At 42.8% G+C, this 16,988-nt stretch overlaps 1 protein-coding gene across 1 annotated transcript; it reads left to right on the top strand.

Moving 5' to 3' along the window:
• Positions 1-1,719: 1,719 nt before the first annotated feature.
• On the top strand, positions 1,720-12,058 carry CD28 (CD28 molecule). Its single transcript, XM_010151062.1, has 4 exons — positions 1,720-1,833; positions 7,996-8,349; positions 8,604-8,722; positions 11,815-12,058. Exons 1-4 carry the CDS (start codon positions 1,779-1,781, stop codon positions 11,953-11,955), a joined length of 669 nt encoding a protein of 222 aa, XP_010149364.1. The 5' UTR covers positions 1,720-1,778; the 3' UTR covers positions 11,956-12,058.
• Positions 12,059-16,988: the final 4,930 nt, after the last annotated feature.

The following is a 16,988-nucleotide window of genomic DNA, read 5'->3' as shown; positions in this document are numbered from 1 at the left end:
AATGGGTCCACGGCCACACTGAAGAGAGTGCACACTGCTCCCTCTTGGTTTTTGTCAGTGGTATTCCTAGAGCAGAGTCTCTTTCTACACAACTGTTCCCACAGTCAGGTTTCCATCCAAATGGTACCACTTTGCCAACATATGCCAGTGAAATGCATTGGCAGTAGCACTTTCTCTGCAATATACTCTGCTAATTCTGTGAAGAGGGGAGAATGTACCCTGTGCATTTCCAGTCCATATCCCAAATACAAAAAGGATCTGACAGCCAGGATGCAGCAGGCTCGATAAACATTGTGCAGGTTCAGTTACCTGAGTCAGAAGATCTGACAACGGTTGTTTTCATCTCTGAGACAGGGCAATTCAGCAATAAGACACTGAATTTTGTAATTTTGGTGGGAGAATCTCACTTCAAGTTAAGCCAAGACTATTTCGTTGGTAACTGCAGCTACACTCATATGACTCAAAGAAAGTTTCAGAATATTTATCTAGAAACCATAGAAGTGGGATAAGAGAGAATCTGACTTTTTTTCTCTTTTTTATTTTTTAAATACAAGAAAATTCCAAAACTTTCAGTATTTGAAGCAATTTAATCTCATTGAAACCCAAAAGAATAAAATTCCCAGACTGCAAATGGATATATCAGCTAAAGCTGCTCTAAGATTGCAAGTGTTATTTCTAATAAAACATGGCCTAAGGACCTCAAATACTAAGGGAAAAGAAAAAATAGTTCATGGCTCTTCATCCCTTTCTACAACAGCCCAATTTTCTTGAAAGTCTACCTGCTAAACAACTCCCCTTTTCTCTCAAATAAGTCACAGATAATGACAGGTATTGATACAGTTAAATATTTCTACTTTGGTGGAAAAAAGTAAATAGTTAACAACCAGAGTTCCTCACAGTTATAAATGCCATTAACTGGCTCTCACAATCCTGCTGTTTCAAGGGGAGAGGTGACATTGGACTTGCAGGGCATTAACCAGGTGAGTCGAAGAGAAATCTTTAAATAAGGCGGCCTCTAGTGAAGCACTGAAGGAGAAATGTGCTTGCTGCAAGCTGCCTTTATTTGGATGTCAATTGGATTCCAGTTGCACTCATTTATAACCAGATCGCTATTTCTTGCACTGTTTGGCCTGCACTTAGGCAGCAAGCGGACACACAAAAATTAAAATGAGCAAACCTGGGTCACCTACTGCCAAAATATGCCAGCATTCCCAGGGGCTGGGAAGGCAGGCAGAAGCAGGCCAGCAGACCATGAGAGGAATGTTTCTGCTCCTAGGAGTGAGGAGAGATGGAGCTTCCTGAGGGGCCAGGTTTGACCACAAGGGACTTGGAAACTGCTGTTTGCTTCTACTGTCATAATGGGAACAGTGCACAGCTGCATGTGCTCATGGTAGAGAAACAGCATTGCCATTTCTCCCTGATAGGAGCAACCCTGCAGAGCCCCAAACACAAGCACCTCTCTTGCAATACAAGGATGAGAGTCCCTCTTTGGAAAGGCGGGCTTCCACCATATTTTAGGTATTACTGAGCTTTGCAGAGGCAACTTCCTAAGGCTCAAGTCATCAAACAATACAACTTCCTGTTCAAGCAGTTGCCATTACAGTGGTTTCACTTGGCTCTGTCTCATGTGCTGCGGAGGGAGGAGGAGAGAAGCTGTGTGAGCAACCGAGGGTGCAGCCCAGCCCCACAGCGAAGGCAGGCTGGTGGCACGGGGCCCTGGCAGACGTGGCAGTGCCTGCAGGGGGTGGGGACAAGGCGTCAGGCCCACCATTAGCACCATGCTCCTGGGGATCCTCGTGGTGCTCTGCTTCATCCCCACTGCTGATCTAACAGGTAACAAAACCCCCACATCTCAATCCGTTCCACTGTTTTTCCTCACTTTGATCATTGGGGGGAGAAGGTCTAGTATAGCTTTGAAAGTTTTGCACAAATTATTCTGTATTTGGGTGAAAGGGAAGAGACGGAGCATACTGCTAAGGCTGCATATCAATCAACTTGGTATAACTCAGAGGCTGATTTGTTCCGTGCCCCAAGTATCCCTCCAAAATAAGATCCAAGAGCTTTCTTTTAATTTAACTTCTCTTTAGATGCATTTGCAAATTGCATGCATAGACAGGGGGGTGAGGTGGGTGGTATTTCACCTTCCCCATGGGCTTTACAAATTTTGCTCACAGGTGCCTTCTTCTGTGGGGCAGGGGAGCTGAGCAGACCTGGTGCCAGTGCCTCTCTTGGGGCAGCCTCTCCACCATCCCCAAGTGTCCTGTGCAAAGCTCCAGGTCCCACCATGGCCTGGCTCAGTGTGATGGGCTGCAGAGCTCAGCCCACCCACATCCTCACAGAACCAGCAAACAAAAGGATCTAAAGCGGAGTTGCTTACTGAGCTCAAAGATGGGAGGATGGGAATTGCAGAGTTTCTCCTTTTTGTATGGTTTAGTAGTTTATTGATACTTACCAGATATTTAGTTTCTTTCTGAAAACATCTTCAACAAACCAAAATGTCTATTTGTGATTTTAAAATTCTGAGTCTTAGTGAATCTTTCTGAATCTCCAGTTGATGTGACTGAGGGTATTTTTTCTTGGTGTTGTCTTGCTGATGCAGTGTTCATACGTTCAGAGGCAACACGTCTTTCCAAGGGGTGCATCAAAATGCGGAGCAAGGCAAGGGATGATGGCTTTTGCTAGGACAGTCTTGAGACAGATACATTTTCAAACTGCTGGCCTGTGAACTCTTGTTTCTGGGTCTTCTCCAAATACCAGTGTTTTGTATTTTACAGGGAAGTTACAGATAGGTTCAAAATCTGTTTTCTAGTACAAAACTTTTCAAATATAGAGCATCTTTAAACAGGTGCTTTTCCTAATACAAGAGATACAATTGAATCTATTTTTTCCTCATTTCTGCCTTATTTTTCGACAATTTTTTCCTCAGTGAAAGCATAGTAATATGCACAACACCATAATCTGCATTCCTTTAAGAGACCATAGGCTTTTTCTTCCTTGTCCTTTTCCCATGTTTATAATTCTGTGTCTGCAATATCATAATTATTTCCACAGCAGGCCCCTGGGTTGTCAGAAAAGACGCTGATACCAGGAGGGGATAAGTATCAGCAGTGGGTTAACAGTTTTAAAAACATTTCCATGTGGTATGAGCAGCTTTTAAGCAACTCTCTGAATTGCAGCAAAATAAAATACAGTGTGTGGTTATCAGATACAGGGGACATTTATACACTTGTTTTGCACGAAGAACTTGAGTTTCTCCAAAAGCTTCACTGAGACTGGTCAGCTGTTTAAAGCAAAGCCCATGAGGCCATTTGCTTCTCAGAGCTCTCATCTTTTTCCCATACTCTTCTCCACCTCTTCTCTTCGTTTCTATCAGGATGATTGATCCTTAGTACACGGAAAACATTAAGGCAGGTCAAACCCCTGCAGGACTTCCTCAAGCCACAAAGTGTATATAGGCCTCAGGTATTTTGTTTAGGTGAAGAAAACAGAATTTGTCACATTCTGCTGTTGTTAGACTGTACCAGTGAGAGCTGAAGGTTGAGTTTAAATCATGGAAAAGGACTTAAAATGTCAGTTTGTCCATTTCCCTTTTGCAGAAACACTAACATTTACAAAGTTTGTCCTGCCCCCTTTTTGTTGTCTAAATAATTACCTTGCTATGCTCTGTCTGAGAGGCAACTAGATCAAGTTGCTTGACCTCATCTTTTCACTGCGTGCATAACGTCCTTGCTTATGGTCTCTGGGTGTTAAAATCAACCTCTAGCCCACTAAAATGACCAGAATACAGATGATGTATGAGGTAAGGTTAGCTGAGATTAGGATTACATCAACAAATTCTTGTTAAAAAAAAATAAAATCACAAACTGACAAGAAAGACCCTGTGCTCCCCTTGGGTTTGATAAAAGCAAGAGTGGCACCTGGGCCCTATGCAATACTTTGCTTCCTGCAGTACTCTGCCCAGGTAGGAAAGAATAGCCGAAAGCAAGCCTGTAACGGCTAGAAGGGGCAGATCCCTCCAGGTGCTCCTTACACACACATCACCTAAAACCAAAGAAGAAGAGAAAGACTGTTGTGCCTGGCAAAGAAGTGCAAAGTAACTGAACAACAGACCAGCAGCAGCAAAAATGGAATAGCTTTGTTTATAAGATAACTGTCTTTTGTTTGTGGATTAAAAAAACTCCTTTTAGGTTTTTCCCTATCTCCCCCAGGACTTAAATGGGCTGTTTCTTTACTGTGCTTATAGAAATCCTAACGTATCCCAGATTCCTTGTTCTGGCAAATAGCTCCTTGAAGTCAACTGGCATGGAAAAGAAAGAGAGGAGAGTAAGAAATATTTTTAGCAGAATATTTTTTCCAATAGCTGATGATGATTCATGGAAAGTGCTGGAAAAAAAAACTCAAAATAGTTATTTTCCATACTTAGTCGTCTCTATTTCACTTTCTTGGCAAATAAGAAAGAAAAAAACCTCAATTAAATTTTGCTTGCACCAGGGGGTCCATGATTAGAGAGTCGGTATTTTAGGGATATTATATATGGATGGCATTTTTTTTTTCTTGATGCAAAAGAATCTTGCATGTGATTATAACAAATATCTCACATGGCATATAAGGTATAAAAAAGCTTAACAAATATTAAACACCACTGCATATAAGTCCTAAGATCCTGGAAAACCTTGTGGCCTGTGCACACTGACTTATAAGATTTTACATTTTTAGGACTTCACAGCTTTTTGAAACTGGATTTTTCCTAACTGCCATTTTCTTGGCTGGGTAAGGCCAAGATACAGATATTTATTACTATGAAGCATGACTGAACACAGCTCTGGAAATGGCAATCATAACCCTATTTAGGGGAAAGCATACACTAATGGAAACACATACTAAATGTTTCAGAGTTTCACCGTTTTCATAAACCAAAGCAACACTTACGAGAAAACCTCCCTCTGTGAAAGCACAATCAGCCTCAGCCCATGTTTGCTCGGAACGGTCCAGATCCTACTAAGAATATAATCAAATCCTATTCAGATCACAAGCAAAGTAAGGGATGTTTGGCCTTACTATGTTTTGCCTGTGAAACTCATGCACCTTTTGGCATGATTGATTCTCTTAATATTCAGAAAACATCCAAGCCCAGAGGAGGAGGATGACAGCAGGGCCTAACGTGCCTGGGGGGAGGTCTGCCTTGTCCCGCTGGCACTGCAGCCCAACCAATGTACGGGACGCTAACTAGTTCCTATACATGAAAAACAAAAGATCTCCCTCAATCAATTTAGATTTGAGCTAGTAGAGCCACTATATGAAAATGGATTTGGGTGCCTAGCTTAAATCATGTACAAGGAGCCATTGTTTAATGGTCCACAAATAAACCTTTTCTCACTGCATCCCAACATCAGCAGCATGGGGCTGGGTTATCGACACCCAGCCTGCATGCCAAGGCAAACAGACTGGACCACCGTCAAAGATGTGGAAATAAGTTGAAGGAACTTATTTTATTCAGCTAGTGTATCAAAAGAGACTGGTTGACAACCAGCACAATATCATGGCAAGGACATAAATAGTCTAAAGCTGTAGTTAAATAGTGGAGCTCAAGGCATGAAGCTGTGCACTAAATGTCAGGAATCCACATTAGCTGACAATAGCAAAAGGTGGGGGTAAGTCACTGGGATCTGCAGATGGGTCTAAATAACATAACTGATGAGATTTTTAGTGTTCTTTGTGTTTCCTCTGGCCATAGTGAAAAATCTGATCTGGCTGAGCAATAAACATCTATTAGTTTTCTGTAAGTGCTTGCAGTGAAAAATGGGCAAGCATTTTTCTGAACTGTAATGCTTCCCCGTGTGTCTGTTTCAGGATGCTTATTTTGGTTGTAAACTCTGAGACAGAAAAGGTGTATTCTGAAGGTGTATTCGGTCCCAGTGACAATGAGGGTTGTAGTGGTGGGAACTACTGCAGTGCAAATCAGAAGAGTAAGTCTGTCTGAAGTGAGATGTGTAGAATTCTGCTGTGCTAAAGGTAGAACAATGCTACCGCTGACTTGCACATCGCCACTTAGGCCAAAGATCAATTTGCTGGCCAACAAAAATATGATCAAATACCTTGTCTGAAGGGGTGGAATCCAAACCTCACCCCTTACTAGAATGCCTTATAAGCCTATGTGAGAGCTTTTGTCGGAAAATGCTGATTCGATGAAACTGAAATGTTTTGCTGAAATGTCTTCATTTCGATGAAAATTCACCACAGGCAGCACCCGAGTAGAAACCTGCCTTGTCTGTTCCTAATCTGCTGCTCAGTTCCAGGATTCCAAGATCCATGTCTCTTTCTGCTGGAAAGCCTGGAAATGCCCATCCTTCATCAAAACAAAAGGTTTCACAGTCTTTGGGTTCCCTGCAAACATGGGATTTCAGAGCTGTGATGAGCTCTGCTCCACGCCCCCACGCTAACTATGTTGAACAAAGACACAGGCAGGATGGACTACAATCTTTCTTTGCTAAAGATGCAGCAGTAGAGCATTCCCTGTCTCATGTCTTCCTGCCCTCATAAAAAGAAAGGGCTGGTAAACAAGACTGCTCAGAGAGAAAATTAACAACTTGCAGTTTCATGGGTTGGGCTGGTAACTGGAGAACCTGCTAGCCATGGGTTGTTTTTACTGCCCACACCCTACCACTAGTCCTGGCCATCTCACGCATCTCTTTGTGTTTACTTTACTCCTCGATTCATGTTGATCCCAAAGGAGCATCCTACTCAAGAGGTTGGGGTACTGCATCTTCTTGTGCAGGCGTGAACACAGGAAATGTAGCAATTTGGTTCTAAATATTGTTAAGCATACTTGTTTTCTGGTCATTCTAGATCTGGCCCCTTCCCATTCCATTTCCCTTACTAGCCTTTTTTAATTCTCGTTACATGGATAAAGTGGAAAGAATATAGGTTTTGCAGCAGATTTTGAGGATGAAATACGATTGCCATTCTCGCAAGCACAGCAATTCTCAGGTATCTATAAAACGCTACTAAGACATAAGATATGAGCTTGCACAAAGACTTATGCAGTCATATACACTCTGGCGAGTTCCTAGCATAAAAGCCAAAATTCCCTTCTTCTTACTTACGGGCCATCATTTGAAAAGTAGGGCCTCGTGTACAGATGATTTTTCTTGGAAGAAGTTGTCTTTCTGCATAGTCCTTGCAATGCTTCATTGTTGGCAGATGGTAGCACAGAGGGCTACGTTTCAGAAAACATTTCCTGTTTATGTATCAGTCCGGTCAATTCAGATTGAGTTATACCCTCATGTGACATGGGTTTTTTGCAGGTCATTCAAGTGCTAAGTGCCAATGCATTGTCAAATTAGTCAGTTCCCGAGTCCTTTGAGAGATTAAGAATCTACTACAGCTGCTAGCTAGACAAATTACTTATGTTACATTAAAATGATAGCAGTTCATGCTTTTAGTGCTCGTCATGCAAGGCCCAAACTCGAAATGGTTCAGCAAATTCCACCTACAAACTCTTCAAGTCTGTCCTTGGATTAAAAAGCAAATGTAAAAATAATATTCTCTCATCTAACTGCTAAACTAAGCATTTAATTCACACTATTTTCACTCCACAATGTCCCCTGGAAATCTGCTTGCCAAGGAGAGGAGAGACTAAGGTGGCCGTATATATACACACACGCACGTACACACAGAGTAGCCTTGTGAGTCCTGACGTTAAATCTTCATCACACGGGCCACTTTCTGTACTAGTGCTCTGACTCTGAAGAAAAACGCTCTTGACCTCACAGTCTCCCCTCGTGACTATGTAATTATTTATATGAAGGGGAATTGCTGCAACAAGAGCTCCTGTGAGGAAGTCCTTCTGCAGCTTGGTGGTTACATACTCCCTTGCAGCGAGTGTCAGCAGGGGAGAGGAGATATGGAGAGTTGCACAGGAGGACGGGTGGTTCTGAAGTCTTGCACTGTGTTTTATAAACAGGTGTTTTTCTCACTTTCTCCCCTCCCTTCCAGAAAACAAGATTTTAGTGGCTCAAAGTCCTCTGCTCACTGTAGCTAACAAAAATGCAACTCTAGTCTGCAACTACACGTACAATGGAACAGGGAAGGAGTTTCGAGCGTCGCTGCACAAAGGAACAGACAGTGCAGTCGAAGTTTGCTTTATTTCATGGAACCTGACCAAAGTTAGCAGTAATTCAAATAAAGAATTCAACTGCCATGGCATGCATGATAAAGACAAAGTCATCTTCAATCTTTGGAATATGAGTGCCAGCCAAACTGACATCTACTTCTGCAAAATCGAGGCCATGTATCCACCCCCATATGTCTACAATGAGAAGAGCAATGGGACCGTCATTCACGTGAAAGGTGAGCTGGGGAATCTCCATAGGCCAGTATTCTCCCCGTACATACTCCCTACATGATGGCTGGAGGCAGTTTGCTTCATTTAAAAAAAAGAAGTGTAAAAAACTACATTCCCGCTCCTGATGTCCTGAAGGAGACATCTTAAAATGATAATTAATACAAATGGTGCATTGGAACAAAGAGCAAATAAGCAAAATAAGCAGAGATTGAGGCTTTTGCTTTCATTTTCAAACTTTTCTTTGTTCTTTTCCTTAAAGAGACACCCATCCAAACACAAGAGCCTCAGTCTACAATTCCTTTGTGGATTACAGTGGCAGTGACTGGAGTTCTTGCTTTCTACAGTATGCTAGTAACGGCAGTTTTCATTAACTACTGGGTAAGAAACTACTGTTTTCCTTTGCTCTGTATGCTCTTTGTCCCTAGTTCATTTCCCAGGCTATATTTGCCATGTTTACCACAAACTCAGTGATACCCCTCACTTCAGGATCACAGTGCTTCTTCACCCCCACTGCGAATGCACAACCATGCCATGTCCCAAAAGAACTGAAACACCAGATGCTCGACTTGTGGGCAGTCAAGCCTGAGCACCAGAGTCCTAAAGCATTGCTGAAGTAACGCTGTAGTATTGGCAGTGCCCTGCACACCATCAATACTGGGACACTGTCTCTGCCAATTGTGCCTGTCAGGGAAAACTAGTACTAAAAGCATTCCTGGCAAACCCCTTTGAGACTATACTGACAGAAGGAGCTCGCTAAGTAAAACTATCTTTAGGGAACACCCAGTTGGCCCATGACCATCTGCACCAATGTCTTGTGCCGATCCAGCAATTCCCTCGAGTACCCGCTGTTTCTGACAGCTTGACTGCAAGGGAATAGGAACACCGGGACCTCAGTAGTCCCTTGTCTCCCTCTGTATGTGAACCCTGAGAAAGCTGAGACAGTCTTATGGCTCATTATTTTCGCTTTCTAATCTCTCTGGAGAGTTGGCTGGCCAAGGTCACATCCAGTTCTGCCTGCTGGAACAAAGAAAGAGTGGGGTGTCATGCAGAAGCAGCAGGAGGACATCTTCCCAGACAAATCTTAGGACTGTGATCTCCTAGAGCTGATTTACACTACTTATTCCATGTGGGAAAGGCTGGAACAATGACTGTTAAGAGCTCTGTTCCTGTCACTCTGCCTTTCCTCTGAGCTGTGGTTGTAGAAGAAGCCGGGAACACAGGGGCAGCAACAGAAACTGGTAAAGTCCTGACTTGGTATAAACATTACTTAGCAACAACTAAAAACACTATCAATACTTTTCTCAGCACAAATCCAAACACAGCCTCATACTAGCTACTTTAAAGAAAATTAACCCTATCCCAGTCAAAACCAGCACAACTTGTATCTTTGACTTTAAATAGCAATTTTAAACATTTTATGAGGTAGCCTGGATAAAGGGCCCAGAGTCCCTGACAGGTTACAAGTTGCATGTGTACAGAAAGCCACTCTTCTTGCTAGCTGAAGCTTGTTGTGTTTCACAAAAATACACTTGCTCAACATATAGCTATTTCTAATGGAAAACAATCAAAAGGGGCATTGCCACAGGAAACTGCAAAGGCAGGTTAAGTGGTCCGTTGTGCCTTATTGTAGAGGCTGACTCCTAGGACAGCTGAGAGGATTACAGCAAACAGCTGCTGGTGTTACAGTGCTGTGCTACAGTGGCTGAGCCCTGATGGGATAACGTAGCTTCCAATCCATCATTTACCTGAACCATTTTCCCTCTGCTGTATTCGTTTGGTACCTAATGGCTACGCACTTTGCTACTAACATGTCTGCCCCCAGCAAGAGCGACAAGGCTGCACTGCGATGTGCGCTGTTTGCTGCATCAGTTTTTACCTGCTGTTCTCACTGCTGGTGGTATTCTCCTGATAATATGTACTGCGAGCGTGGATGTATTTAGAGTGTTGCTGAACGGAAATGCAGCTGCCTAGAAGACATTGTGAATTGTAAAAAAAGGTCCTAAAATATGATACTTGACAGCTATGGCAAGCCTGTTTCACTTGAGTTCCTGAAAGAAGCTATAGGTTTGTCTATTTTCATACAGTTCTGCCTTCCCTGGAGGAAAACTGCTTTCCTCTCCAAAAGTAGCAGTCTTTGATCCTAGAACAGTCCAGCATTCATTCATGCTAGCAAAATGTCTTTCTCCCATGCAAAATTACTTTTTAGGTGAATTAAAAATACTATATTATGGAGGTGAACACATACAGGTAAAGCTTTTATCTAACGCATGGCTTAAGCAGTATGCAGTTACATCCAACACCCTGCATATTTAATATAAAAATGCTTAAAATGTTTCATGGCAACTGCCCCACTCTGCATGTACAGCATAACTCAGCCATCAGATTTTCTACTGCAAACCTCCTCCAATTCCACAGCATTACAAGTATATTGCAGCATATGCAAATATTTGTGTGCATAGGGAGGAAACTTCAGTAAAAAGAAGATTGCAAAAGGTCTGATGAGTATTCAGGAAAAAGCATGGAAGTACTTTACCTAGCCCTTAATCAGTAAGCCTCAAGCTACGTAAAAACACTAACCTTGTGCACAGCCTGCAGCCGTCAGATGTTCAAATGCTGCTGTAGCCACAAACTTCCTCTGTGATTATAGGCAAATTGTTTCACCTGTCTTCTGCTACTATTATTTCTAGACGAGACAATGCCTCCCTTGTCTCACAGGGGCATTATAAGACAGGAATTCAACAGTGGAAAACAAATTTTTGAGGCCCAGATAGTGAGACAAAGAAAAGATTAACATCAGCTCTGATTCTTTTGCTGCTTGCAGGCAGGTGCAGAACAGCATATACATTGTGTGTTCCTGCTGTAAATGGCAGGCAAACCATGATACACATAGCCTGGTCTGATTTTTCCTGCTCCTATTCTGTTTGAGTTAAGTTAATTTCTTTTTTCCTCCTAATAAATGAGGACAGCCTTCACTTCTCAGACTGTATTGCTTCTGCTGAGTCATTCCACAGCAGAGAATTGATCGTGAGAGGCATCAGATTGTATCCTTTGCAGCATACCTGTACTTGGAGAGCTAACACTGTAAATCTCTCAGCAGATAAGCTGGAGACTTACATTCAGGTCGGGCAAATTCCATAGATTATTTTATGACAACATGTGTTCTAATTCTTCTGTAAATGTATTTAAACCTGAGACTGCCTTATAAATACACTTGCTTCCCTGAACCAGGACCTAGGGCCAGAACTGTCAGCAGTTAATATGAGATTTGGGTGAGGCAATTTGTTAATTCAAAGAAGGAAAAATGAATCAAATCCATTATTAATTTTTCTCAGGTCTTATTAACAGTCAAAACCCCTCTGCTCAAAGGATAGCTGATCCCTTTCTTCTTCTCCCTTTGTGAATGTTCACCCCAGACAGGGCAGAGTAATGGCAGAAATGTTTTCACTCTTCTCCTCCTCCTTCTCCCACAGCAAAAATCCAAAAAGAGTATCTACCACCAGAGTGACTACATGAACATGACTCCCCGGCATCCACCGTACCAGAAGAACAAGGGTTACCCATCCTATGCGCCAACAAGAGACTACACTGCATATCGGTCCTGGCAGCCGTGATACCCACCAGTAGCCTTGTGTCCTTCTAGGCAGTCACTTGCTCTTGGACATGAAAGGACAGCCTCTCATTTTCTCATCATGTTTGTCATTACTGATCATGGATGCCTACACCATAGCAAGTACTGGCTAAACTTTGATATTATACTAAAACAAGAAAACCAACCAAACAAGCATAAAAGCCCAGGGGGGGTGGGGGGTAGGGAGGGGGGAAATACTGAAAAAGGATTGTTCTCCATGGAGGCTGAAAATGAGATACAACTTGTGTTGAAGGTTGTCAGTGGGTAAGACAGAAGGATGGCATCAGACCTCAGAGCTGGTTTCCTCATAACACTTGTGGTTTTGCTCAACTGTTGGGAGAACCAGAACTTCTGACCTTTCCCAGTAACTGCTGTCTTAGATTAGAACCCCTGACTGCTGTTAAATATGGCAAAATGTAAAAAAAAAAAAAATAATTTCTTAGCTACAAGGCCAGGGCACAGTTTGAAGCTCAACCACATGCTTGAAAGAAAGAGGGAAAAGTCAGCCAGGAGCCATCCAAGCTATTAGGCTACAGCACAAGTGGGCTGCCAGGACAAATCAAGTTGATAGAAAACTACTAAACCTTCAACATGTGAGTCCTTAGGTTGGACACTTTGTAAATGTTCATAAAGCCATTTGAAGTCATGACCAAGCAACTCCACAGAGTGAGCAAGTAATCAACCTGAAGGCAAAATCAAGACAAGCGGGAAAGGAAGATCCGTTGTTGTCAGGAAGAACCCCATTTCTGTTTCGTTTGCCTCCTACAGTGGGGGAACACAAAGTCATATGGGAAGCATTAGACGACACAGAGGTCAGATTTTGAGGAGAGCTTTTCTTCATTTTTGAATTTTTGTTTCTATCGAAAAGGCTGAGTCCTCCTGAAAATTCGTGCACGTCTTCTGGCACCTGGGTTGTACCAGAGCTTTTTTGAAAATCTGGGTCCAGTTATGAGCAACTAAAGATCACTTGAATTATTTTTTTCCCATGAGCATCTAGTTTTTGGGATGTGAGAGGGTCCTTCATTCCCACCATTGTGAACTGGACCTGCAAGTGCTCAGCCGCCTGCAGGGACTGCTCTGGGCACTTTGAGGAACTTTGTGTTGACTGAAGGTTACCTTTCTATCTAAAGATGTTCCTCAGGAATGCTCCATGCTGGAGTAGGACAAAGTCTTCAGCAAAACCTGCTTCATTCCTTCAATTAAGTATGTTTACATTAACAAGACATCCTAAGCTGTAATTGGGGTTGTCTTGGCATAAAATCCCTTTTCATACTGAGGAGGTGAGGTTTATTTTATAGGGACTACTGAATAAACAATTAAATGAAAAATAAATCCATATTCGCACATTGAAATAAAATTGGGATTGTACAACATTTACTTTCCTCCAAACTGGGATAAGAAGATTGTTTCTTTCATTGAGGGGACAGGACAAAAGTAGAGATGTGGAAGCGTGGCAACAACCTGCTTTGATATGTTAACCCATGAAAAAACTTTGGCACTTCCACACTGGAAGTTTTATCTGAGTTTTCTGACTGGCCAAACCATGCATTCTGAGTTATATACCATGAACCATGTTACTGGTGGGTGCGGTGTCCCCTCTGGGCAGCAATCAGGTGCCTGCTATCCCCTCAGTCAGGCACAGCTCAGCCAGGGCCAGGCGTGGAGCCCACAATGGCAATGGCAAGCGAGGCCTGTGCACCTACTGCCATGAGGCAGTGCTGTGCCTTTGTCAAGGGAGCTTGGTCTTGGACTCCGCAGGCCCTGAGAGCTTTGCTTTGGGTCAGTGCAGCAAACCCAAACACTTGTGACTGGGTTGAAGAAAACAAAGTCTTGCTGGCACTGACTGGAGGGATGTGAATGCCTTGCCACCTCCCTCCTCACTTGGAGGGGAAAAGTGGATGATCCTGTGCCAGGGGCATTCAGCCACCCCTGGCAGAGAGCAGCAGGCTGGGCACAGTCCTCGGTCAGCGTATGGCACTGTCTCACCATGCTCCATGCCATCTGCCAGTGTTGCCATTGCAATAACACAACATTAACAAGGGCTCTGATTACAATGCACTGTGAAAAATCACATCTTCTAGTGCAAATGTAAGGTGAGATGGCCAATATGTATCAAAAGCATAAAACAGGATAAAAGCTCTTTGTTTAAACTGCATATACGTATGTTTAGATACAGATGTGTCTATGTCATTATATCTATATTCCTTATAGTTTTATTATACTTTTTTCAATCTCCTTTTAAAACTATTAATAGATACAGTAAATTAAATCCTCAATAAATGGATGAGGCCTGAGGCTAGTCAGAGGAAAGTATTACTTTCTAAAGCAAATGTTGGTATAATTTGCTTCCCTTCCCCTAACACTTTTGTAATATCCATATTTAAATCATACTGATACCTCCCAGGACACGATACTGGAAAGTAAGTCCTGGAACATCTGGAACAAGTATTAATTCATTTGACTGACCAAAAAAAAAGGGAGATACAGGGAAATATCCTACATATATAATGAAAAAAATGAGCAGAACCAGGACAGGAGAAGCACTGTGTTAAAATGGACATTGCCATTACATTAAAGCACTGTAGGGACACGAATTACAGACTGTTGGAGATGAGATACCAGTAAATACCCTTTATCCACCACTGTAAAGGACTAAGAGAAAGTGTTTGCAGAGAAGCAAGCCAGTTAAACCTGGAGTCTGGCTCTGCTATGTAGATTAGCATATAGGACAAACAGAGCAATCCTAATTTTTTCCATCTGGTCTTAAGCAATGCATGACATGCCAGGACAGCCCTGGCCCTCCCTGGCCCTGCCTTTGGGGTCTATATGCTGTTTATGGGATGATGTAAAGAGAAACCTCCCTCTGTTGCTGCTTCGAACTTGGAAACTGGCCCTCATGGAGGGCAGTGAGAGATCAAAAGGGTTTTCTGCCTTGCACACAGGTCTTAATTCAAATGGGAATATAATCCTGCCAAAGTGTGATTTAATTTTCATCCTCCTTTCCCCCACTTTTGGATGTCAGTGTCAAACGAACATCTGATCTGCAGTCATATCTGAACGGCAATCAACATATGTTGCAAGGGGTCAACCAGGGGTTGTGCAGCTCCAGCCCCCTGCATGCTGACTCCTGTTCTGCACGTCTCCAGCACAGCACAGAAAAAACAACAGCCTGGCTCTTCCACGCTTCCACCAACCAAGCCCCTAGGAGACTCATGCCTAGGAGGTAGCCTGTGTAATCTGTGCAGTATCTTGAACCTTCACCTTTGGGGTTGTCAGGTTTACTAACGCCAAAAATCTTGGACATTCCTTCTAGTTTGGATCCTCCAAATTCCATTATCCTCCTCCTGCACCACATTTTTCAAAATGTCTCTTCTTTCTTCTGCAGCTATAAACATGAACCCTGTATGTCTGTCAAACAATATCCATCTTCCTTCTTTGAATATGATGTCTTTTACTTTCATAGCTATGACAGACTCAGCAGTGCAGGAACCCACCCAACTTGCTAACCTCCAACACCACTGTGCCGCCTTCCACAAGTACCCCAGACCTGTTATTTGCTCCACAAAGACTGTCCTGTATGCTGCATTCCTCTTCAGTCTGGGGCAAGACTGGAAGACAGGAGCCATGTGGTGATTGGATAGGTACTTGTTTTCTGTTTGAAGGAATTGGGGTCTTTCATCCCTTTGATTTTTCCCATCATCTTCCAACTGTCAGTCGTGCCAACTGACCACGAGGGAATCCCACATACCAGGTGCTTCCCACCGTGCATTTCATTTCTGTATGTTTCATTTCCTGTGCATAGCAGGCTTTTGGCAATTGCCACGTTCATTATGCCTGTAGACGTGCCCTGACAGCAGAAACAACTTTGGCTACTGGTGGTATATTTGATACTAATAAATAAGGTGGTACAAAATCCTGGAGTTTTAGGAGCACACAAGCATAGGCTTCAGTGGTAAAGATCAAAACTTTGCTTTTAGCAACACTTCTGCTGTGTGACTGGAAAATACTTTACTCAAGATGAATCACAGAACAAGACATAAATTTGTTACTCACACTAACCAGAAAACAGGTTATGGTAATGAGTACGTCATCAGCTTCGTTAAGGTCCAGTAAGGAGTGGGAAAGGCTGAAAACAGCACTAGGCAGTAATTTGTAGCCAAAGTCAGTGTCTGCAAGCGGCTGTGAGAATAAAACATTACTAGCAGCTTATCTTGATGCAAATGGATTGTTCTTCAAAATTAGGTGCTTTTGTTCATGCATCCCATTACAATCTGTTACTGTTCCAGCCTCAAAGGCATGCAGATGTGGCCACATTTCTGATGTGGCCAGTTTGGCTGACAAAGTGTTAGGAGGCTGCCAATTTCGTTCAAATCCATTTGCAAACAGACAAAAAGTTGAATGGTCTCAAAATCGTGGTGGTGGTGGTGGTTGTTGTTGTTGTTTGTGTTTTCTGTTGTTTTCTTTGGTTAGGTGGGACTTTCTTTTTTTAGTGGATCTCCAGGATCAAGGCACTCGTTCTTACTTTTTCTCCTTCTTTTATTAATAAAAATGAAATGTAACTTTATTTTCAGGACCCATAAACTCACCGAGAGCACTTCAGTTTTGGGGAGCTGGCTGTCTCATTCATCTGACCATTGAAATGACCAGGAATTTTCAAATGCCGCAGTGTTCCTAGCCATGATGCAGCCACATCATTCCTTTTCCTCGCTGGTTTTTATTCCTTCAAGGGAACTATTCCGGATCAGGATGAAGTGTTCTCATGGGCTGGAACAACTGTGGTTTTTCAGCCAGGGAAGATGACTCCCTACCCAGCAGAAGCGGGCACAAGCAAGCACTTTGTCAGGTGCAGTTCTGTGGAAATTCACACAGTGGTTTCGATCTGGTAAGAGGATCAAATGGCCTTTTAACAAATTGCTCTAAAATCAAGAAGCTTAAGAAATTACATACTGAAGCACCTTAAAAGAGAAGGAGACGGGGTTGCAGCGGTAAGAACCCCAGAGCAGGAAATGCCAGAAG

Source organism: Eurypyga helias, unplaced genomic scaffold (assembly GCF_000690775.1).
Source record: "Eurypyga helias isolate BGI_N326 unplaced genomic scaffold, ASM69077v1 scaffold660, whole genome shotgun sequence".
Lineage (NCBI taxonomy): Eukaryota > Metazoa > Chordata > Aves > Eurypygiformes > Eurypygidae > Eurypyga > Eurypyga helias.
The sequence above is the reverse complement of the archived record's forward strand: the minus strand, read 5'-3'. Positions and strand labels throughout refer to the sequence as shown.